At 33.1% G+C, this 26623-nt stretch overlaps 1 protein-coding gene across 1 annotated transcript in view; it reads right to left on the minus strand.

The window, feature by feature from the left end:
- NCKAP1 (NCK associated protein 1) overlaps positions 1-26623 on the minus strand; it is a 106273-nt gene that overhangs the window by 48368 nt on the left and 31282 nt on the right. Inside the window, exons 5-16 of the mRNA XM_077747556.1 lie at positions 20242-20334; positions 19991-20047; positions 18886-19028; positions 18712-18802; positions 15813-15950; positions 14617-14665; positions 10562-10718; positions 7127-7183; positions 4879-4975; positions 4362-4468; positions 3496-3628; positions 618-699 (exon numbers count right to left, since the gene is read on the minus strand). Coding sequence (XP_077603682.1) covers positions 618-699; positions 3496-3628; positions 4362-4468; positions 4879-4975; positions 7127-7183; positions 10562-10718; positions 14617-14665; positions 15813-15950; positions 18712-18802; positions 18886-19028; positions 19991-20047; positions 20242-20334 — 1204 coding nt within the window. The remainder of the gene's footprint in view (positions 1-617; positions 700-3495; positions 3629-4361; positions 4469-4878; positions 4976-7126; positions 7184-10561; positions 10719-14616; positions 14666-15812; positions 15951-18711; positions 18803-18885; positions 19029-19990; positions 20048-20241; positions 20335-26623) is intronic.

A 26623-nucleotide genomic window follows, 5' to 3' on the forward strand; every position in this document is an offset into this window, starting at 1 on the left:
AACTAAAACAGAATATCAATCTGTTGGTAAAGTTTTCAAATAATGGAGAGGCAGTCTAGTATATGACATTAACTTTTGGGATTGACAGACCTGAACTTAATATTCCTATGGTACCGTTTAATAACTGTTAGAGCTTGGGCAACTCATGTTAAAAAAATGGAGAGGTTAACTCTCAAATCTTAAGTTTCCAAATCTACCAAATAAAAAGTATAAAGAACTTTTTTAAATTGATGTGGATTAAATAGGATAATACGTAAGTATGTGACACTTCTTTAAACATTTTATCAATGGTACATACTATTGATATAGGTGATTCTTGGACCACATATACAGTTCATTATGTTTCTTTGTTGTTGTTATTGTGTTATATTACAAAATGCCTTTTTTCCCCTGCTGAGTAATAAAATATTTTAAGCTATAATTCTCATTATTTTCATAAACATCACACACCCATTTTGGAAACTTTTGCTTCGCAGAGAACAAAGCTAAGACAAAAGAGAACAGATTAAATATGTTCAAAAATAAGTAAGTCTATAAAAATTAACTGTAAAATCCTCTCCTTGATCTAATTTGAAAACCTAATTCGAAGAAAATATGCTTTTATTTAAAAGATTTACCTTGTTTTACACTCAGGGAAGTCATAGTGTTAACAAAAGAAGACATGATGATCGATTCATCTTCAGGGCAAACAGAAAGATTCTGAAAAAAGAAACAAAAAATAATGTTAAAAACATCTAACTGGGGAAATCATTCATAAAGCCATCAACTGGTGAACAGATACACACGATGGTATACCCATACTATGGAATATTTTTCAGCCTTAAATGGAAATGAAATGTTGGCACCTACATTAACATGGACGAATCTAAAAAACATGCTAACTAAAGAAATAAAAAACAACAGATTATATAGTATACGATTCCATGTATATGAAATTTTTTGTTAAAAAGAATGCAAAAGTGACCAAAAGGAGATGAATGGTTGGCAGAGGTTTAGAGAGAGAATCAATTACAAGGTACAGAAGAAAACTTTTAAGTGTTGGAAACTTTCTCTGTCTTGACTGTAGTGGTAGTAATGTGAACATAGACAGTTGTTAAAATTCAAACTGTACACTGAAAATAGGTGTCTTTTATTGAGTGTATTATATTTCAACAAAATTAGGACCAAAAATATCCCTTTCAAGCCAGCTAAAAAAATGAATAGCTTATAAAGTGCCTCTGAAGTTGATGATAAATAATACATTTTTCAATAAGTGAATGCTTAGCTCACAAATAGCATAATTTTCAAAACTTGCACAATGTGAATATACATAATTTCACTATGCTGTACACTTAAAAATGGTTAAAACAGAAAATGCGTATTTCACCACAAAAGACAAATTTAACATCTATTTCAATAAATTGTATTAACAGGTTAATCTTAGTTTTAAATTTAAATCTTACCAAATGGTTAGAAACACCATACATATACTTCACAACAGAAGAGGGTATAAAAAGCTCAGGCATTGGCATTAAAGCCTAAATTCAAATACTGGCTCAACTACTTATGAACTGTGTGATACTGAGCAAGTCATATAAAGTCTATTTTCTTCAACAAATAATGATAAGTATACCTACCCTCAGAAGATTGTTGTATAGATGTAATAAAACATCAATAAATCTGACAATTATTAATATTAGTATTATTGCTGCTACTAATAGTACTATAATTCTCAGAAAAAAAGACATTAATTTCCCTAGTATTGTTAAAATACAGTTGATGAGGGGCGCCTGGGGGGCTTAGTCGGTTAAGCGTCCGACTTTCGCTTGGGTCATGATCTTGCGGTTCGTGGGTTTGAGCCCCGCGTCGGGCTCTGTGCTGACTGCCAGCTCAGAGCCTGGAGCCTGTTTCAGTCTGTGACTCCCTCTCTCTCTGACCCTCCCCTGCTCACGCTGTCTCTCTCTCTCTCCTAGAAATAAATAAAACATTTAAAAAAAAAAAAAATTTTAAAATACAGTTGATGAAAAGACACCAAAAAATATGGAATGATTTAAAAATTTTAATGCTATAACACAAACCTGTAAATTCTATTAATAAATATCCAACCAGCCACAGCAAGTTTCAAATTGACATGAAACCAGGATTCTGGTTCACTTTTTAGATTCTGATAGCACAAAAGCCTCTAGTTTATCTGTTAAGTAATAACTATTAAAATAATGAGACAGCAAAGCAATAACATTCTAGAGATAAAATCAGCTTTTCTAGACCTTTTTTAATGGGCATTATAGACAGAAAGCATCTGACCTCCATCTAGTGGATAAAGGAAAAAATACAGCAGTTCAGGATAGTAACCTATTAGGTATATATATTTCAAGGTAAACAATTCCATGAACAATGTTTTCTCATTTATATTTTTTAGGTAGTTTTGAAAAAACAAATCAGGATTTCGGAGTATGGTTATATCTCTGAAAAACTAGTAGCTTTAGAAAAGTCTTTTTTTTTTTTTAAGTTTATTTTTATTTATTTTGAGAGAGAGAGGGAAACAGAATCCCACGCAGGCTCCACACTGTCTGCACCGAGTCCTATCTGGGGCTCAAACTCACAAATACAAGATCATGACCTGAGCCAAAGTCAAGGGTCAGATGCTTAACCGAATGAACCACTCAGGCACCCCTAGAATAATCTTAATACAAAGAGAATTCATGCTGTTTTTCCTTTATACTGTATATTAGGTTACAGTACCTTTTTAGACACCTTGATTTTACAAAATGAAGTAAAAAAAAAAACATTTTCTTTACAGTTACCCTATTTGGAATAAAAATAAATCTATATTAAGATGAAAAAGAATAAATAAATTATGGAAAGCAAAAAATAAAAGACTAAAAATCAATACAGGAAAACCCAAAGTGAAAATAAAATCAGGACATTTAATCCTATTAGGAAATCTAGATGAATTTTGTTTTAAAAATCTAGTCACCTAACATACTATGTTAAAAAATTTAACTTTTACGTTTTCTCTAACAAATAACTGACACTTGGTTATCAATTATAAAGTCTCTATCATCTCTTCTTTATGTGGCCATAGCCACTGTCCAAGTTCAGGCTCTTATCAGCTCTCTTCTAATCTCTCTGCCTCCTCCCTTGGGCCCCCACAATCCATCATCCATGATGAGCCAAAGTGATCTAACTAATAAGTCTGATTTATGACTAACCTCCTCTATTGCAAGGCCCTCTATAATTTGGTTACTCTACACCAACCTCCACACACCAAATAAAGAATGATTCTTTGCATTGTGTTCAATCTGAGCTTTGTACACACTTAAGCATTAACACCTAGTAACTTGACTACAAGGAAGTGTTTTCTCCCCTCTAGGTGATGATTCCTTTTGACAATATACGACAATGACTTATTTACATTTGTATCTATCACTTAGCACTAGATTATACTGAGCAAACAAATTAGTTACTAGAAAGGAGGGAAAGAAGGAAGGGAGAATAACATCAGACAGTTTTTACCTGCACAAGTTCATTGAGAACAACAGCATCAAAGCCAGATAGGTACTGCACATAATACCTCTGCATTACAGGTCCATATTTCCTTACATGTGCTCTAAGCTCTTCCATGTAAAATATTAATTCAGCAATGTGCCTTTATAAAAAATTCAAGAAAAGTTATTTCAAAAAAAATTCACCATTAAGGAAAATATAAAAAGCATCTGATATTACTACTAAAGTTGTTTTTCTTAGAAAAAGCACTGTTAAGTATCATTTTATGTCACTCCCTTTCTAAAGACATTCTCATGACATACAACAAAAATTAAAAAACAGCTATGACTAAAAACTTGACAAAGGAAAACCCAAAATGAAAATAAAATTAGAGTATCTCATAAATTACCTCATTAAAAAAAATCACAAATGAAGGAGGATTAGAGGATTAGGAAGAAATAAGATTTTTCTGTAAGCCCTTATTTCTCTGCTTCATTTATCTAATTTCTATTGAAGGACTGTGTACTAAAATGATAAAGACATTTCAAATAACATACTTGGTTCATAAAGGCTCTTATTTAAATTTTTGTGTAGTGACTCATTTTAAAAATTGAATTCCAAAGAAAATAATACGACTGGTTATAGCAAGAAAACAAATAAGAACTTAATGACCATCTATGGTAGTAGGAAACATTACAAGCCCTAATATTAAGCTAAAGTTGATTCTGCATTCTAATTCATATCATCTAATGATATATTACAAATATCGCTTTATTATAAACTGTGAAAAGCCCTAAAAAAGGCTTTTCAAAAGAATTTAACTTCAATGTTCCTAAATTCCACATCCCATACATCAAAACATTCTAAAAATAACTCTTTAAATGTTGCTAACTTACTTATCTATAAAGTCATCTGCACTCTTCTTTGGCATGTTATCTGCATGACGAAGTAACCAGATAATTTCATCACGGGCAAAGGATAATGCCATGAAAACAAAAAGTGCCTAATTAAAAAAAGATAAATAACATTGCTTATTCTGATGCCAAGATTATAAACAAAACCTATTCATAATCTTTGACTAAGTGAGAATCACTGGCAAGAACTGATAATGTCAAGTTCAAAAGACAAAAATGAGAACACAGAAAAAAACTTGGAGACAGGTATCAAGGGAAGTACAAATTTAAGCATGAAGTACGAAAAATGCAGGAAGGTGTGATGTATAAATGTCAAGTAAGCAAATTCATTCTCAGTTAAATATAAATTTTAGTAGAGTTTTCCATAAGAATTTTTTAAATTTTAATTGGCACACCTATAGTTGAACTAAGAATTAAATCAAATTTTAAATTTCACACAGAATTTTTTTTAATTTTAATATGGTACACCTATAGTTGAAATAAGAATTAAGTCAATTACCTTAGGACCCAGCAAGCCAGGTTGATCAGAGAGGACGGTAGCCAATTCTTTCAGTGCAGATCTTAAAAATTTGCGTCTTTCTCTGTGCATTGAACCACTATAGGGAAAGACATTATAATTTATCTGTTTCTACTAAAGTCATTATTGGCAATTAAATAACTTACCATTTCAGGTTAATTTGCAAAGATTTTTTAGGAAGCACAAGCTCCTAAAGTATCTTCCATGTTTATGTCATGTCATTAAATGACATACATGTTCTTCAATTTCCAATCTTATGTTTATCCTTGCCCTCCCTGTACTGTTTTTATAACCAGGTTTATTCTGTTATTCTCCACCTATCAACATCCTAAACTCCAAGACCAATCCTTCAAGAAACATTCCCGATATCCAAATGTCCATTTTTGAATAATTTCTGCAACTTTAATACCATTTAGCCTAGCACTTTATAAACTGTACTGTGAAATCCTTGAAAGCAAGCAATGTTTCACTGCATACATTTTGTCACTCCCACAAAAAAATCAAGAACACAATAAATATCTGATTAATTATACCCTAGTTTATTAAGTATATTCTTATTAAATATATAAGACTGACTAAACAAGAGCTATATACAATAAAGATATTAGGATGCGATCATTTGGCAATCTTGTTCAAAAACAGAAAGATGAGGATAATCATAAATATTCATTAGTATTTTTAAAATAAAATGCAAATCTAAAAGAATTACTCTCATATTGATGTGGAAAAAAAAAAAATCACAGAATGTTCTAAGTATTCCAACTTCTCACACTATGCAAAATATACACTGTCCCAACAAAGTTTTAAAATTTTGATAGGTGTAAAATTTTACCTTCTGCCCACCCCCCCCACGTGTGTGTGTGTGTGTGTGTGTGTGTGTACATACACACCCCTCCTACTTTCAGCCTCTCATCTATGAAACATGGATGATGACACCTCCCTCAAAAGATACATCTTTCATAACGCCTGACACATAGTATTTTCACAATGTTAGGCTAATTCCAAAGACAAGCTCTTTTTTATCTTATAATAATAAAGTCATCTAATACAATTTCTAAGAAAAAGGCAATGTTATTTTGACTATTGTATTACACAGAGTTGCTGCAAGGAGTCTGTGGTGTTATTAATACTAACAGAAAATGTCTATAAAGTACTATGTTTGGCACAAAGTAATGAGGAATTCCTCTGAGGAATTCCTACTGCTTACTACTTATGATTACTTTATATAATAAAGGGGGCAAATGCCTTACCTTTAAGAGTTTCATAGAAGATAGCTATGAATCATATGTGCCTATAATAGATTCTATCCCATGAAGAAGTGATAATCATTTGTATTTCTGTATGTGTCAAGAAAGGAATGCTAACACGCTTCAAAATGTTATTGGTACTAGAAAATAACTTTTTAAATAATATAAGCATTTCATTCCAGTGGAAAAATATTCATGAGGAAATGATATGGCACTGACAGCAACGAATAAAGATCATTTAAATTCCTAATATCCATCCTATAGCCTAAACCTAAATTCTAAAACTTCTTGTGGTTTTTATATTTTCGTCAATGGCAGTAGTACTTTATATACTCTCTCTGCCTTATAGAAATACAGATGGATCAGATAATATTACTTCTATACTACCTAGGCTCAGTAGAGAAAATATTTTATATAAGTATACATATATGTAACAAGTAAATTGAATTATCAAATTATTTATAATTATTTCATGAGAAAAATAGTTGTTCAAAGATCTTAAATATGCTAATTTTTGTTATTCTACACACTTACTAATATAAAATATTTATTACAATTAGTTAATATTGTAAAAGGCATTAGTTAAAGGCATAAGGATAACATACTTTGAAAAGCAAATACTATCTGGGAAAGAATAAAGATGTATCTATTTCCATGAAGTAGTACAAAAATCATTACAACTTGAAAAGTATTGACATGAAAGCACAGTGATGGTAAAAGACTTGAATCATACCTAAAATAAAAGACCTTTGTATGATACTTGCTTAGAGCATTTTTATCAACACTTCAAAAATATTTCATATCTGGCTGTACTAACTTGAAGGTTATTAAATACTGAGGATATATATTTATTTCTCAATGATTCAAAGTTCCCCAATTCTATCCCATCTTGCACACCATTAATATGCAATATGTGAACAAAATTATGATTTAAGACAGAAATTCTTCTTGATTACAAGTTCCACAAAGACAGAACTACTTACGCATGTGACACAGCTGCCTCTTTGCATTCTCTTATGTCATTAATACGCTTATTATAGCTATGTGCAAAGAAAAAAATTAGATCCTTGTTAATTTTAATTTCATCAATAACAGACAAAATGAGTTAGCCAAATACTAAAAGTCAATTAAAAATGGCTATTGGCAACAAGAAAAACCAGTGCTCAAACTAGAAATGCATGGAACAAGTCCACCCACCACTTTTCCTAACACCTTACAGGAACCCAGTCAAGTCTTCTTAGAAAAACAGATCTCATATTATATTAAATCTAACAATAAAATTCAGGCTCACAATGTAGATCTTTGATTAAATATAACTCATTAAGTCCCCAATGAAACACTAAAATTGTACCTCCAATGATATTAACTGTGGTCTCCAAAACTCTAAAGTAATAACAAAGCTACTACTAATTTTTATGCTATCTGATAAAAAAAAATTCTACAAGGATATATACTAGGAAGTAACACTAGTGAATGTTTGGAATTAGGGGTTTTATGGTAGGAAAAAAAGGGCAGGAAAGTATAAGACTACTTTAAATTAAAAGCAACAGGACACCGGGTGCCTGGGTGGCTCAGTCAGACAAGCGTCCAAGTTTGGCTCAGGTCATAATCTTGCAGTCATGAGTTTAAGCCCCACACACACAGTATGGAGCCTCCTTTGAAGCCTCTGTCTCCCTCTCTCTACCCCTCCTGTGCACATGCGTGCTCTCTCTCTCAAAATAAACAAACATTAAAAAATATTTAAAAAAAAAGAAAGGCACTATCATCCAAAAGTTTAGGGGTGCCTGGGTGGCTCAGTCGGTTAAGCGCCCAACTTCGGCTCAGGTCATGATCTCACAGTCCGTGGGTTTGAGCCCTACATCGGGCTCTGTGCTGATGGCTCAGAGCTTGAGACTGCTTCAGATTCTGTCTCCCTCTCTCTCTGCCCCTCTACTACTCACTCTCTGTCTCAGTCTCTCAAAATAAAGGACATAATAAAAAAATGTTTTTAAAGAAAAAAGTTTAAAGGTAACATGTAAAAAGAAGAGCTAATAAATGTTATTTTCATAAATACTAGATGCAAAAACTCAAAATTCCTAAAATGTTAAAGAAAAATTATCTTCTTGACAACCTGGATAAGACCACTTATACGAAGAACTCCCAACTTCTAAATTAAGTACTCTAAGATTTATGTGTTCTTTGAGCAAATGTCTAAAATATACTAAATCTGTAATCACTGCCCTTCAAAATTAATAAGTCTTTATACTTACAATCTAACCTGTACCTACTATAAATCATATTTTCAATTGATAACTCATGACTTAATAAACTAAAACTTCTCAACTTTAAATATAAAGATTCTTAATGGTAAATTTATTCTTAGCAAAGGGTAATGAAAAAAAAAGCGTAACAAAGACAATTGGTGGGGTGCATGGGTGTCTCTCTGACTTCAGCTCAGGTCATTATGTTGCAGTTCATGGGCTGCAGCCCACATTGGGCCCTATATACTGACAGCTCAAAGCCTGAAGCCTGCTTCAGATTCTACGTCTCCTTCATTCTCTACCCCCACCCCACAATCTGTCTCTATCTCAAAACTAAATATACATTAAAAAAATATTTTAAAAAGATAACTAGTCTCATGGTGTCATTCAACTTATGTATACCATATATAAAATAAGCTCACTCAATATATAGACTATCTGGTTCTAAATGTTACATATATTTATATATGATTCCACAGGGAAGCTATCAATATGCTAAGATATAATACACATTCCTTAATTTTCCACCTGAACCAATTAGAAAATGACAATTAGAAAATGAAAGTAAATCAGAAAGTATCCCATCTGATGTAAGATACTTCCAAGTACTCCAGCATCTAAAATAAAAGCCAAATAAGATCTGGAAAGTACATAGGGCACTAGTTCTCATATTATGCCTGAGATGCTACCAGCATGAGAATCTCAGAAACATCAATGTGACAGAAACCAGAACAGGTCATCTGAGAAGGGGACTGGAAGTTGGGAGACCAGGGTTGGCAGTACTGACCAAAAACAAGCACAAGACAATTTTCTGGGGATAATGGAAATGTTCTATATCTTGATCTAAAGTGGTCATCTAGAGTATTCAATGTATACAAAGTTACTAAGATAAGATAACACACGTAAAATTTATGCACTTTTCTGTCTGTAAATTCTACTTCAAAAATACTAGGGAGGAGTGCCTGGGTGGCTCAGGAGTGCCTGAGCTGTCAGCACAGAGCCCGGAGCCTGCTTCAGATTCTGTATCTCCCTCTCTCTCTGACCCTCCCTTGCTCACACTGTCTCTGTTTCTCTCTCTCTCTCTCTCAGAAATAAATAAAACATTAAAAAAATACTAAGGTGAAAAAGAGCAGATTCTTTTAACCTCTCCAAGATACAGAAATAGGAAATACAAGTTAGGGATGATGTCCAATAATGTGGATTCTAATACACATCCCAGAGTAATTTTTATGCAGACTAAAGTTTGAGGCTTAAGTTGGTAGTGTTAAACATATATTTATTTTTTAATAACTAAGAGATGTTTTATCCCAATTTCCTCAAGACTTTTAAGTAGGTTTCATGCCCAGCATGGAGTCCAACATGGGGCCTGAACTCACAACCCTGATATCAAGACCTGAGTTGAGATTAATAGCTGGACACTCAACCAACTGAGTCACCCAGGCCCCCTGTATGAAAACATTTCTATATTGGATATGAAATAAATGTTGGGAAACTTCATTTCTATCTGAAACTAACAAGCTAAACATAATTATTTGACACTTTCAGGTACAAGGGATACCAGAATATTTTAGATGCTCCCAAAAGATTTCAAAACTGCTACCAAGTCTGAGGCCAACCTGTCTTCTATATACTGCCTACAGAACCTCATATGGAAAGAAATGCAGGCATTAAAAATTTCAAGGAAACAAATTTGTAAGAACTGTTTGCTTTCCAGGGAATGAATATAAGTGAGTCACTTGGAATACCTTATTAAAAAGGAAACATGATTTCTTATGTCCAGTGGTCTGACTTCTGTAATTTAATGAAGCTCTTCTGACTGATCCACATACTTTTCAATAGCACTTCTAAAAATTTCAAAACTCTAAAATGTATATGGTGCTTTTAGCAATGTGTACATCTAAACCTGCATCATGATTTGCAAAAGAGGACACATCTTCTTTATCCTAGAATGTAAGTTTTAAAAGGGGAGAAACACTAGATACTTCAGTCTGTGAAGTTACATATAAAATACTGAAAATACCCTATCAGGGTGACCGTTAAGGAAAAAACTTACTGTGGCCAGTAAGAGGGTACAGGCAATATCTTCTTGTAGACATGACCCTTCTCTATCCCCAAACTTCAATAAAAATAATCCACTCACTACCTTTCTCCAAAAAAAGACAAATGAAAATGCCATACCCTCGTATGTTTACAAATAAGTCTTCTGCAGCTTTGTGAATGTGGAAAACTTCATCCCGAAAGAGAGAGAGGCAAGAGCTACTTTGAAGAGCTAGCTTCCAAAGGTTCAGTGCCGTCGCATCAGTATTTAGAATCCCATGGCACAAAATGAAGCCAACTTAAAAAAAAATAAATACAAATATAAAAGTATTCCAAAATTAAATTCTTTCTGTTACAAAGTGGCTTTCAAAAATTTCAGAAACATAAAATTGAGTCTTTTTAAGTGACAGTTAATAACTCATACACACAAGATGGCAACAAATTTTCTGTCAATAATTTTCTGTATTCTGCAAAATCAGTTCTTTGAATCCACACTGATGAGAAAAAGTGTTGCTTCTGGGTTGTGAAAGAAGTCATTTTAATAAATGAGTAAAAGACATTTTCAAAAATCTTCATAAAATATTTTAACCTAGAAATCAGAAGTTAAACTAATCAAAACATAACATACTTATCATAAATGTTACAATAAATGAAAAATAAGGCTAATTTACTTTTCTAAATCACCAGAAGAAATGTATCTCACATTTTCATAGCAATATATAGATTACTAAATAAGCTTTCACATATATTATCTCACAGGATTCTTTGGAGTAGATAAAATAGATGGTATCCTTCTTTTACAGTGGAAGAAATAAAGGTTCAATGACTTCCTCAAGTTAAACTATTAACTATTTGAGCTAGATTTAACCTCAAGTATTTACCTTAAAAGTCTAACGTTCTTTTAATATATTATGCTGCTCTCTTACAAAAATTCATATATCTCTTTCATCTTTTATTATCTACTTTTGAAATTCTATACAAATGTAAAATCCTGTATATTTGTTGATGTCCTCTCTAGCCCTCTCCACTAGGTCACAAAACCTCATCTGTCATTCATTCAACATTTACTCAGTACCTATTATACACAAGGTACTATACTGGGTCAGTTACAAACCAATCCTACTTCTGTGAGATTTCCCTAGGATTCTCAGTAGTCATTCCCCGCTTTAAACTCCTGAATCACTAACATGTAACTTGTCATTTATCTTTTTATTCTTAGCTCAACCTTCTTTAACAGGACACTACACAAGCAAGTTAACTTTTTAAGTTAAGTAGGCATATTCTGTGGAATCATATACAGAAGCATATTTAACTTTCTTAAATACCCTGAAACATAAAAATGTTTCTCATGCAACAGGACCCCTAAACACAGCCAACTATATGATCTGGTACACAACCAGAGAAACAAAATACATGCATGGAAACTTAAAGAATCTTCAAGAGAAACTGTTTGTAAAAGATTCTTATCTTATATAATGGCTTTTTACTCTAAACCCGAGTAAAAAGAGATTTCACTAAGTGTCTAATACCTCATTGAATACTTAGTCACAAAATTGCTGCAGATAATAAAATGTTTCTCTAAAAATATTAGCAGTTATATTATGGGTTACCATATATTTCATTAAGATATGGATTACCTTATGAATTAAAATATTTTCATTTATTCACGACAGAATAAAAGGCAAATTAATTTAAAATAGACTGCCCAAGATTAGGATAATTATTAATTAAATCACATATTAATTTCCTTTCCCCACCAAGATCCCAATAAAAGGACAGAAAAAAATTTTAATTTTTTTAAGCCACAAAAATGTTAGAAAACAGGATAAAAGACCAATACTAAGAATGAAACCATTTGCAACTATGTGGATGGAACGAGAGTGTATTATGCTAAGTGAAATTAGAGAAGGACAAGTATCATATGACTTCACACATATATGGAATTTAAGATACAAAACAGATGAACATAAGGGAAGGGAAGCAAAAATTATATAAACAGGGAGGGGGACAAAACATAAGAGACTCTCAAATACAAGAACAAACTGAGGGTTGCTGGAGGGGTTTTTGGTAGGGAGATGGACTAAATGGGCAAGGGGCATTAAGGAGGACACTTGTTGGGAGGAGCACTGGGTGTTATATGTAGGGGATGAATCACTGGATTCTACTCCTGATATCATTATTGCACTATATGCTAACTAACGTGGAAAAAGAAAGAAAGAAAGAAAGAAAGAAAGAAAGAAAGAAAGAAAGAAAGAAAGAAAGACCAATACTAGACTAGAAAGTTGGGAAAAATCTTTAGGTAGAACTCGACTATCAATTTAAAGAGTCAGGAATTAGTAATCCAAAACTCCAGAGATGAAAAGAGATCTTTCCCAAGGAGTCCTCTGAGTCCAACCAACAGAGCAAGAATAGACCCTGAAAAGAACATCAGGATATGTTATTTTATAAACTGCATTCTAAATAGCTGGGTCTCCAACATTTCAGACTCTCAGTAACTCTCGGCCCCAGGCTATAATCTATACCAGTGATCCTCAAACTTTAGCTTGCATCAGAACTACTGGAAAGTCTTATTAAATCAGATAGCTAAGATCCATTCAGTTTCTAACTGAGTAGGTCTAGGATGAAGATCAAGATTCTACGTATCTAATAAGTTCCTAGGTAATGCTGCTGATCCAGGGACCACACTTCAAACTAATCTAGAGCAAAGCACTAAAGAAAGTAGACCATCGTCTACAGAAAAGTCCTACTATGGGTCTTAGGGCCAAAAAGATAAGTGCAGAATTTAAGGTAATTCTTAACTTCTATATTAACTCTACTCAAGGCTCAAACACATGAAAACAGCAAACCTCAGAGTAAACCTTCCTTACTTGGCCAACTGTGGTTATCCCAAATCTGCCTTCTCTATGTCCCTGTATTTTCTCTTAGGGTAGCCTGCCTTCTGACCCACCTCCATCATACAGGGCCCTGCAATCAGCATTCCTAAAGACTAGGGGAACTAGTGCTATTAACCCTAGAGCTCATCATGCTACCTAATCACCGCTGTTCTACAGCCAAACTTCCATAAACATGAACAACCAAGGATCACGATACATTTATACAAAATTAATACTTTGGAAGCTGTGTTTTGATCAAGTAAGAGACTAAGGAATGAAAAAGCTTAACTATCGTTACAGAATAAAATAGAATACCACAAAAATGATGTAAAATATATAATTAATAAAAATGGCGAAGGACAGGGAGTATGTGCTAAATTCCTCCTCTTTCATACTAGTAACAGTGCTATTCAAAGTGCCAGGGCATAATGAGATTAAGTAGAAAAACTAAAGATTAAGTAGAAAAACTAACAGTATTTAGAAACTCTCATAAAAATTTGACATTGATTTATGAATAGAAACCTAAAAATAATCTGTTAAACTGAATTTAATAATTAAAAATGTGGGCTTTTGCATCTTTATTACTTTATTTCTGGTAATTCTAGTAATTCACTTTCTTTGAATTTTATAGAAGTATTAATGCAAAAAAAATTTTTTTAAACTGGTCCTTCACTACAGTTTGAAACGTACTATAATAAGTTAATATATAAATCTTAAATAAAGGTTAATAAACCAAGAAACAAGACCTATAAGAACTAAAAAACACAAACTGCTCATAATTATTCCCATATGCCACTGGACCGGGAGGTGGCAGAAGTAATTGTATTATAGTAATTATCATTCTACATTATACCTATATGTTACTGTGTCTATTTCCCCTAGAGTTTGTGAACGTCCCAGGAGCACAACTAGTAATTTCATCCTCCATGCATTTTTTAACTGCCAACCATGAGTCACTATTATACATACTGAAGTAAATTAAAACCGAAAACATTAACTGAATAAACATGACATTTTAAAAAAAATCAAAAACAAAACAAAAATGTAGTTCTGACAATTATATTGAGAGGCAATATAATGTACCTTGAGCCTTGGCATTAGCCTGGGTTGTCATTTTGTCTTTGTCACTTATTAGTTACATAGCCTAAGCTTTAGACTCCTCATCTATAAAACAGACTATTCAGACAGGGTCAGTATGAGAAGTGAATGAGGAGAAAGCTTATTAGGACAGTGCTTGGCACAGAAGTAACCGAGGTTATCTGTTATTTTTCTCTAAAACTTAAAACCTGAGAGATAATTACAAAACTAACTAATTTTACTTACAGATAATCCATTTTTCCATTGCATCCAAAGAGAGATATTCACAAGGCATCTTAAAAAGAGAATATATATACTTGTGATTAGAAGAAATTCTAAAATAACAAATCCTACACTAAGTCACTCTCTTTCTTTTCCTCCTAAAAATTCTTACTACTCAATTCTTGGCTCAAATACCACCATGACGTATTTAAAAAGCTGGAAGAAAGTTTTAGAACCTATTATTGAAACTTGCAGTCCATAAAGGACAATGAGAGCTGTCTCTTTCACATTTATACTCCCTGAAATCTCAATTAAAATAAGACTGTTGCTAAACTGTCTTCAATCTGATAAATGACAACTTGTAAATGTCCCAAGTCTATTTCAGAGTTTGTAGTATTTCAAAGGATAATATTTAATCAATTTAAAAAAGATTCATGTACATGGATACTCTCTGTCTCACCCCAATCAGTAGTTATGTGTGTGTATTTTCCATCTGTACATCTATTTTTAGTTTATTTTTACATATACAGAGAAGAGATTGAAAATAGTTGACCATTGAACAACAGGAGGTTAGGAATGCCAATACCCTTCCCCCCTCCCCCAGCTGAAAATTTGCATAACACACTTGACTCCCCAAAATTTAAATAGCTTACTGGTGACCGTAAGCCTTACCAATGACAAAGTCAATTAATATATATTTTTTATGTTACACATATTATATAATGTATTCTTACAACAAAGTAAACTAGAGAAAATACTAAGAAAATCTCAAGAGAAAATACATTTACAGTACAATACTATATTCATCCAAAAAAAAAAAAAAACATGTTTAAGTGAACCCACACAGTTCCAACCTACGTTGTTCAAGGGTCAACTGTATAAAACAATGTAATGATTTTCTCTAGTTGGTGAAGATTTAAGGTGATTTTTGTTTCCTTCTTTACAATTTTCTGCATTTTCCAAATCTTCTACTATAACATAACAAAACGTTTAAATTTTAAAAGAAAATACTTAAATTACTAATTGTATTAACTGAGCATCAGAAACTTAGAAATAAAAAAAACTCAATAGCACAACTTAATTACTGAACATTTTACAATAAACTTCACTGATAGGCTAACATCAATTGGAAGAAAAACCACAACACTACTGCATTAACTGATATTTTTTTTAAATCAACTTTACTATTTTTATTCAAAAAGGGAAAAATAGAACCATACGGTGTCAGACTGTGCAGGATTAAGCATTGTACTGGGTGCACTGATAAGACTCAAGAGTTGGGCATTTCTCCACTGGTCAGCTGAAAGATTCCTTCGAGGATATACCATCTGAAGAGAAATTAGTGCATCTGAAAGAGACTAATTAAAATAGGAAAAAAGGAAGTTGAGGAATATTTTTTTTCCTTTTTAAGTTTCAGCTACAACTGCTGTGTGTTTCTAATGGTACCATCCTAAAACAGCTACAAGCCTAATTACAACTATGCTCCTATGATATCTACAGTGGTTCTGGCTACTACTGGCCAGTAGTAGTCTGGCTACTACTCTAGAATTTTTTTTAATTTCATAAAAATACATAGATTCTGCATTCCTGGGCAAGGGGGAATCATGTTACTTCCTTAAAAGTTACAATGTTTGGCAATCTTGGGATCTTTATTTCAAAAGGGTTAGTAAGCACATTCTTTTGTGTTATCATTTTCTACTCTAATAGTTCTTTGAAAGAACAGAACAGGAGGGTTATATAACTGTTAATAGAGTTCAACATATTTCATATTACTCCAAAGAATTCGTTCTTAAAAAATGTGCTCTATCTTAATAAATTACTTAACTTCTATTTGTCATTTGGTCTGTTAATTATAGCTTTATCATGAAGGTATTTAAGGTTTCTTCTCATTGGCTTCTTACTTGCTTTTTTAACTATCCTTTGCTATTCATCTTTGCTTCCTAGAATCTCTGTACAAGAGTGAACACCTGATTGCACATAAATTACCATGGAATTTGTTCAGAAACCAGAATCCAGAGTTCTACCTGAATTCTTAGTAACCTTAGTGAAATTCAGGGAACCAGAACCTCTGGGAGTAGACCCCAGGAATTTGTATTTTTATTATATTCTACCAAGCGATTATGAATGTTTTTAAAATTAATTTTAAAAAACCTTAGCAAATACAGGACAGACTTTCTATCTAAACCAGAGATATCACGGAACACCAGAAAAATTGTAATTAGGAAATAAAGGGTCTAATCCAAATGGACAGTTCTCCTGAAGTAATTATTAATAGTCTCGTAAATGCAAATGACCATAGAGAACTTAAAAAAACATGCAACAGGCTTTAAGGAAATTTTCATCACCTAAGTGGGAAAAGTACCAAATCTGAATCGGCTAAATAAAAACAAGGCTGTATGTGATTGGCAAAAAGTCAGAAATGAATCCACAGAGAAAACAGAGAGGAGTAGGGAAGACAGTTCTAGGCGAGGAAAAAGCAATACCAAAATCGGAGACAAATGACTAGGATATGCTCGGCACTCTGAGGAATCCTGACTCTTCCATCTACAATGCTGATTTTTACTTCAAAACTGATGCCATCCACTAGCCTCTTTCAAACTAATGATCCAACTAACTTCAAAACATTAAATCTATATAAATTTGTGGGTATAATACAGCTAAGTAAAGAAATTAAATTGCAAACACATCTGTAAATGCATCTTCAGAAGTTTTACTGGAGTAAAAAAATCGAAGGAAACTTCTTGGTGTTAACTGTAGGTCAGAAAAAAAAGCACAGATTTATACAAAATAGTGTATTATTAAAATGTTTAACTCTCGTGATTCAAACAGAATGAAGCAAGATTCTAAAATCTTGGGATTTAGCTCTGGTTTTGCCCCTACTGCTGCTAAATGACTTCTTGTGTCACTTCTCCAACCTTAAATTTTTATCTGTAATGAGGATGTATGAGATACCTATAAATTTCCTTGATGTACTTATGAACTATGGTTCTTTGAATCAGCCCTACTGCAGAGAACTATAATGGCAAGACCCCCTTGAGCCAAAATTGTTTCATTAAAACTACTTTTGTAATACATTGTAAAAAACAGACATTCAAAATTATTTTCACAAAACTCTTGTAATTCTTTTCTTAATAAGAAGCTTTATTAATAACATAGTTAAAATTCATCAAATAGTATGTATCTAAATACTTTTTATGAAGTAACTTGTTTAACCATCATAACATCCATATGAGGTAGATACTATTACTCCATTTTTACAGATAAGAAAACAGATACAGCAAAGCTGGTTAAGTAACTTGCCCAATATTACATACTTAGTAATTGGCAGAGTTGGGATTAGAACCCAGGTAGTCTGGTGTCAAAGCAGACATTCCCAAATACTAAACTTCAGTCTACGGCCATACCACCCTGAACGCGCCCGATCTCGTCTGATCTCGGAAGCTAAGCAGGGTCGGGCCTGGTTAGTACTTGGATGGGAGACCAAATACTAAACTTCACTACCTCTATATCGTATACTGAATCTAAAAACTATCATGGGGTTGCCTGGGTGGCTCAGTCAGTTAAGCATCCAACTCCTGATTTCAGCTCAGGTCATGATCTCCCTTCTCTCCCTTGCTCTTCTATCTCTCTCTCAAAATAAATAAAATAAACTTTAAAAATAAACTTAAAAAAATAAAAATAAAAACTATAGTGGATCAATATATTCCTGAGTCTCCACATATTATTTGGAATCTAACTAATGAGTTCTCTGGTTCACAATTAGTTAACACCATACAGGGGGCACCTGGGTGGCTCAGTGGGTTCAGCATCCAACTCAGGTCATGATCTCACAGTTCATGAGTTCCAGCCCTGTATCGGGCTCTGTGCTGACAGCTCAGAACCTGGAGCCTGCTTTGGATTCGGCGCCTCCCTCTCTCTGCCCCTCCCCTGCTCGCGCTCTATCTCTCCCTTCCTCTCAAAGATAAAGAAGTGTTAAAAAATTTTTAAACAAAAAAAGATAACACCACATATAGCTATTATTCATATCCCATTATGTTTTTCACAAAGTTTATCACTGTAACTGTCCACCATTATGCTATTTCATATGTCTGCTAAAGCAATCTAAAAATCAGGTCTTACCTTGCTATGGGGTACAAATTCTTCCATCATTTTCTTTAAAGGGTTTTCATAATCCACAATCATCTGACCAAGGCGTGGGTATTCTCGGTCACTTAAAACAGACATACCAAATTTCAGTGAGTTGTTAGCCATCAAACTGAGAATTTCACAAAGATCTGTATAATACAGGTCTACCTTGCTCCATGGGTCATTTCATGAGCATAGTTGTATAATCCAATGATTGCCTTCCTTTCTTCAATTCGAGACAGTAGTATCATTAGTGTTGTATAGGTTATAATCAAATCTAAGTAGTTCTTTGTTAAATCAAAATTTACAGTCTAGAAAACAAAAATCAAGTTAAACTCCTATTTTGCAAACTTTTAAACACACATACACAAAAATCTTCATGGCAGCTATTAAAAACCAATAATATTCTCTAGTTACTTAATCCCAAATTCTAAAATTCTAATTCCTTACACCAAAAACAAACCTAAAATTTAGAAGTTACAAGTAACAGTTTTGTGTTGGTGACAAAATTTTATGGACAAAATTTGTTACTGCTTTATTTAACTGGTAAACAGTTTAAAAGGACAAATAAAACAAGAATAAGAAGTAATATGGAGCCAATCTCATTAATCAAGAAAAAGTAGTACTGAATAAATAATAAGTCATTCAATAAGTAAATTGTCAATGGAGGCATTTTTCACTTTGACTTCTGTATTTAGAAACTGTTGTACCTAAGATTCTATCAAGTATGTCTTTTACAGAGAAAAGTATTACTCACTTAACTTTTTAAAATTGCACTTACTAAAACAAAATACTAAAATTAACAATTACTTTCCAATACATGCAAGATTTATATTCCATGACAATGAAATAAGCAAGTAAAAACAGAGAATACATTATAACTCCTTACCTTCAAAAAGTGCTACAAAATAAGTCAAATTAACAATGCTTAAATTCACATGCAAGTCATGTAAATTTTCTCTAAACAAAAATATTCAGTCCCCTTAGTTCTATTAGAAACTAACAGATAGAAGGGCACTTGGGTGGCTCATTTGGTTAAGCGTCTGACTTCAGCTCAGGTCATGACCTCACAGTTCATGGGTTAAAGCCCCATGTCAGGCTCTGTGCTGACAGCTCAGAGCCTGGAGCCTGCTTTGGATTCTGTGCCTCCCTCTCTCGGCCCCTCCCCCACTCATGCCCAGTCTTTAGGTGTCTCTAAAAAACGAATAAAAATGTTAAAAAAAAAAAAAACTATCAGAAGAAAATCAGGATTTTTTCTGAAAATAACACTTACAATATCAAAGAAGACTTGGCAAACATCGATAGTGTTCAGCAATTCACAAACATGGTCCTGAAAAAAAGCTTATGTTAATTTTTTACCTAAGTAAATAATACTAAATTTAGAAAACACACAAAAATAAAATGTATTTTAAATTTTAGTTATAAAAGAATTCTAATTTTATTATCTACAAGTGAGAAAGCAATTTATACAATTAACCTCAATCTATCTCTCAAATGTTAAATTTTACATATTAAAATACATACCTTAAATTCCATAACATCTACAAATGTGAAGTAGTATAATGCCAGATTTTTCAGAATCTCTGATTTTTCTTTCTGTAGCTGTGCAAGCTGTTGCTGTAAAAAAACAAAATTAAAATGCATTGTTCATTCAGAGCAAAAATACTTAATTTTACTACAAACTATCTTCTTTTATGATTGCTATATGGAAGCACAAGCTCTTAGAACAATATCTCTAGATGATTAAGGCTTTTTAAAAAAACCAAAATACTTGAGGCAGCAACTGCTAATAGTGATCAGCAACTGACAGTGTGAGGCTATAAAACCAATCAAAGCAGATTAGTACCAAACTGCACTACTATTAAGGAAAACTGGAAAATGTTAAGGAAAAGTATCAAATAAACTCTTTAAAAAAATTAAAAACTCATGAGCATGATCACATTACTAGAAGTGAGAGGAAAAAAAGGATGAAAAACACTGTGACTTACACTACAAAAAAACAATATGCTTCATAAATTTGGAACTTACCAAAAAGAACATCCAGGCAAAGCCACGTTAAGCATGCAAAATAAAATGTAGATACAAACATAAAATACAGTAACGGTTCCCTGACCAGATCCACAAAACACAATAATACGTTAAACAAAAGCAAAAAACCACAACAAAAAAAGAAATGAGAAAGAAGCAAAACTAGAGTTAAGACACTGGTAAACATGAAAGAGGGAAATGTGAATATAAAAGGTAAATATTAATCAACTGTATTATTAAATTTAAAAAGTCCTAAGTTTTCTTTTTAAAACTATCGATATTAAGTTCTGAAAGAATCCAGCCATATTTAATGTCCTTAATCATAAGACTGAGAGAATTCTAATTAACCTCCTAGAACCTTGACACTCTGAGTGGAGTCTACAGAGCAGCAACTCCACATCATTTAGGAGCTTATTAGAAAAGAAGAACCTCAAGCCCAAGGAATATCTACTGAATGAGAATGTGCCTTTTAATAGTCAGGTGGTCTGAATGCACACTGAATGTCTGAGAATCACTTGTCTAGAATATGAGAAAACTAGAGTAATAAAAAGTGGTTTGAAATAACGAAATTCCTAACAAAGTCCACACAATTTTGAGGCCCTCCTACAGTTCTTACTTACACAGGAAGATTGAGGGAAGAGGTGCTCCTCTACATAAATATACTGAACCATTATGATAAGCCAGAAAATTTACAGCAGTGAGTATAACATCAAGGGAAGATTCAAAAAATTTATAACAAGACTGTTTAAAATAGTAGTAGAGCAGTCTGGTAGACCGATCTAATATAGGGTAAACTACCCTAAAGACTGCAGTCCCAAAAGACATTTAAAGAATTATGCCTAGAAAATGTGTAAACCAAGTACCTCATTACTTCCTCTAATGCCAGACGTATTAAAGTACATACTTACAATGATGTGTAACTGTGTTTTAGCTTTATCTATGAGTAGCTGACTTTATTTTCAACAATGTATCTGTTTCAAAACAATTCCATGTTTATATGCACATTTTTAATCATTACCACTCATTAAGCCAATACTTAAAAATGACTCTATTCTCCAGGGGTGTCAAATGGACAAAATGGACAAAATGGGTGAAGAGGAGTGGGAAACATAGGCTTCCAGTTATAGAATGATTCAGCTAAGGGAATAAAAGATCTAGCATAAGGAATTTTGTCAATGGTGTTGTAAAAGCACTGTATGGTGACGGGTGGCAGCTACACTTGTGGTGAGCATAGTATCAACAAACAAACTTGTGCAATCACTGTTAAAGACCTGAAACTAATGTAACGCTGTCAACTACACTTCACTTAAAAATAATAATTTTAAAAGATTCTATTTCCTCAGATTATATTACCTTTAAGTTCCTAAATAAACATTTATGATTGATGTCTTAGTCCTTTTTCTTGCTTTTCAGTACTTTAAATTTGAGTTTTGAAATATAATAGGTGAAAGTGCACTCATAAGAAGCAAAAGTATAATTCATTTGCTACTGGGCTTAATTATCAATAGTACCTCCTTTCAATTTCATCATCCTAGTTTAGACAAAAAAAAATGACAGTCACCATCTCATTATGGCCTTAATGATCTTTTACACACACCTTATTTGACACATTGAGAACCTAATGCCCACAGAATGTAAAAGAATTGTCCCAAAGTTGTATAACTACTTAATGGCAGGGCCAGGATTGAAAATTTCATGTCCTTACTCCTATTAAAATGTTCTTTCTACCATTCTGTACAGCCACTATCTCCCTTTTTAATAATAAAATTTCATTATGGTCTAAATTTCTCATTCAACTTTATTTCCCCCAAACCATAGGTAACTAGCCTCTACAGTGACTAAAAAAATTCACTCAACTAATCAATGTCTGAATTCAAACGGTCAAGTTTTCAAGGCCCTACACAATTTGGTTCTAAATAAAATTTAACTTTCATTCTAAAATTTTCCCTACATTCATTCACACACAGTAGCCAAAACAAACTATTCCCTATTTTCTATACACATCTCATATTTGTTTCTTCTACTGATATGTCCAACCAAATCCTACTATTCCCAAACTACTCAGTTTAAATGTTAATCTATTCTTCAAAAACCAGTCCTGAATAAACTTCTTCCCTGAATGCAAGTATTATCTCTCCCCTCTAAATGTGTATAATTTCTAACAGTATCATTTTCTAACCTGTAAGATAGCTATTACAGCACTGAAAGACAGTGTATCAAACTCATTTTTTCAATCTCCACAGCCCATATCACATGGTTCTGCACATAAAAAAGTATCCAACATAAACATCCATCAGAGGAGAGACAAATTTAAAAGGCTTTTATATGTCAATGACAGATTTTGCTAGAAGGCCTACCACAACCAAAACTAAATGACTTAACCATTAGAGCCTAATACCTTCATCAAAATAATGTACATGAGAACATCTCACAGTTCCTGGCACCCAGAGGCTACTCATTCATTATTAGATAAAGTGCAAAGGAGGCTAACAAACCACTTTTCAAAACAAAAGTAACGCTATTTTGCATAATTCCAATACTACTCATAGTACTTCTAGTACGAGCTGGTATTATGTGAGCACACACTCCTTGCCAGGCATTGTTCCAAATATTTTACAAGTATCTCACTCAGTCGTCTCAATTATATTCCCTATTTAATGAAAATAAATTCCATCAAGTTCCGTATGAAAGAGTTCAATTATAACCACAAAGAACAAAAATGTCTACAATTTTAAGACTTCAACCATAAAAAAGAATGCTACCTTTTAGTTCTTAAAGTGAAGGAGAGTAGATACTACTAAATGTATTTAATATTAGGTTCAACATCCAGAACAAGGTTTTCTTAATTCATCATCTCATTGTTTTATAGTAAACAAAAAGCAGGAAATGTTTTAAGAATATAGATCAATAATAAATTGTTTGATATAACAGAAGAGAACATTAGAAAAGTGTAATTCTGGAAAGAATTGATTCTATTCGTTAATACTTTAAAAACATATTTTGGATACACAGATTACTATATACATTAGCAAAATATTTGTACAATGCTTTCACTAAATTTTGAACCATGGATTCTTATTCTTAACATTCAAAGTAAAAAATATGTAAAAACTAAACAGTATAAAAATTAACCATGCAGATCGTAAAAACACCGTATCTTTGCATTGAAAAATGTTGGTAACCAATCTTTGCCAAATTAGAAGCATTTTACACACAAAACAAGTATCTAAAAATTCACTGAAATGTACTGTTTACTACTTTTTATTTATTTGAAAGAAAAACTACTGGCAAATTACAATAAAGAACCAATGCCTAAGACGGCAACTCATTGATTTTCAAAGAAATGTGGCTGTAATTATTTATTCATCTATTTCAAGTATTACGTTTTTCATTAGCAAAACTGCTTACACATAATAAATTCTTTTTCTTGAACTAAATTATGCTAATATTTTGTTCCTCTTAAAAACCAAGTACAGCATGGAATCCAAATAGCCAAAGCAATCCTGAAAAAGAAAACCAAAGCTAGAGGCATCACAATTCCAAACTTCAAGCTGTATTACAAAGCTATAATCATCAAGACAGTATGGTACCAGCACAAAAACAGAAACATAGATCAATGAAACAGAATAGAGAACCCAGAAATGGACACACAACTATATAGTCAACTAATCTTCAACAAAGCAGGAAAGAATATACAACGGGAAAAAGACAGTATCTTTAGCAAATCGCAGTGGGAAAACTAGACAGGGACATGCAGAAGAATGAAAGAGGACTAATTTCTTATACCATACAGAAATGAAAACTCAAAATGGATGAAAGACCTAAATGTAAGGCAGGAAAACCATCAAAATCCTAGAGAAGAAAACAGGCAGCAACCTCTTTGACCTCAGCCACAGCCACTTCTCACTTGACCTATCTCCAGAGGCAAGGGAAACAAAAGCAAACGTGAACGATTGGGATCTCATCAATGTAAAAAGCTTTCTGCAAAGCAAAAAAAAAAACCAAACAAACAAAAAAAAACAATCAGCAAAACTAAAAGGCAACCAACAGAATGAGAGAAAATATTTGCAAATTACATATCAGACACAGGGTTAGTATCCAAAATCTATAAAGAACTTATCAAACTCAATATCAAGAAGAAAAAAATCCAGTAAAGACATGGACGAAAGACATGAACGGGCACTTTTCCAAAGAAGACATCCAGATGGCTAACAGACATGTGAAAAGATGCCCAACATCACTCACCATCAGGGAAATACAAATCAAACTATAATGAGATACCACTTCACACCTGTCAGAATGGCTAAAACTGACAAAACAGGAAGCAAGAGATGTTCACAAGGATGCTGAGAAAGGGGAACCCTTTTGCACTGCTGGTAGGAATGCAAACTGATACAGCCACTGGAAAACAGTATGGAGGTTCCTTAAAAAATTAAAAATAGAATTACCCTAACACCCAGCAATTGCACTACTATGTATTTATCCGAAGGGGCTGATTCAAAGGGGCACATGCACCCCAATGTTTACAGCAGCCGTATCAACAAAAGCCAAATATGGAAAGAGCCCAAATGTCCCCTGACTGATAAACATACATACATAGACACACAATGGAATATTACTCGGTGATCAAAAAGAATGAAATCTTGCCATTTGCAACAACATGAATGGAACCAGAGTGTATTATTCTTAGAGAAATAAGTCAGTCACAAAAAGACAAATATATGATTTCACTCATATGTGGAATTTAAGAAACAAAACAGATGAACATAGGGGAAGGGAAGGAAAAGTAAGAGAGAGAGAGAGAGAGAGAGAGAGGCAAACCATAATAGACTCTTAAATACAGAGAAAGAAAGAGTTGCTGCAGGGGAGTTGGCTGGGGTACAGGCTAAATGTGTGATGAGCATTAAGGAGGGCACCTGTTCAGATGAGCACCGGGTATTATACGTAAGTGATGAATCACTAAATTCTACTCCTGAAAACATTCTTACACTCTATGTTAAGTTGGATTTAAATAAAATTTTTAAAATAATGAAAATTTTAAAAACAAAAGTAGTATAGAAGTTTGGTCTCAGGAAAAGCTTTGTTCAGTTTCTTAATATGATATTCTAAACCACGCTTTTAAAAAGTGTGGAATCCTGAGAAGCTACTTGGGTAAACCTCTTACAAAAGGAACTGTCAGCTACCACCTTTGTCATTAACTCTCATCTAGACCACTACACTAGCCTCCAAACTGCTCTCCAAACTTCATCTGACTTATTCAGTCTTCTCCATATGGAAGCAGGAAAGTAAGCATTTTAAAACAATGCACTGCCCTCAAAAAATTATTCTAATGAGCACTGGGTGTTATATGGAAACCTACTTGACAATAAACTATTAAAAAAAACAAATGATTCTAATAATGGTTACACAAGATATTAATACCGGGTAAAGAGTATATGGGAACTTTCTGCGCTATTTCTGCATATATTTTACATATAATAATATTTCTATTTTTTTGTTTTATTTATTTTTGAGAGAGAGAGAGAGACAGAGACCGCACAAGCGGGGGAGGGTCAGAGAGAGAGGGAGACACAGAATCCGAAGAGAGGCTCCAGGCTCTGAGCTAGCTGTCAGCACAGAGCCCGATGCAGGGCATGAACCCACGAACCGAGAGATCATGACCTGAGCCGAAGTCGGACGCTTAACCGACTGAGCCACCCAGGCACCCGGACATCTAATCTTATTTCAAAATAAAAGGATTTTAAAAAATTCCAATGGTTTCCCATCACACTTAAAATACAAAGGCCCTACCAGAGCCTCAGAATAAAATCTAAATAGGACACCTATGTATCTTTAAGACTTCATCTCCTTTCATATTCCTCTAGCCTCACTCAGTAGT

Source organism: Crocuta crocuta, unplaced genomic scaffold (assembly GCF_008692635.1).
Source record: "Crocuta crocuta isolate KB4526 unplaced genomic scaffold, BGI_CrCroc_1.0 scaffold249, whole genome shotgun sequence".
Taxonomy (NCBI): Eukaryota; Metazoa; Chordata; class Mammalia; order Carnivora; family Hyaenidae; genus Crocuta; species Crocuta crocuta.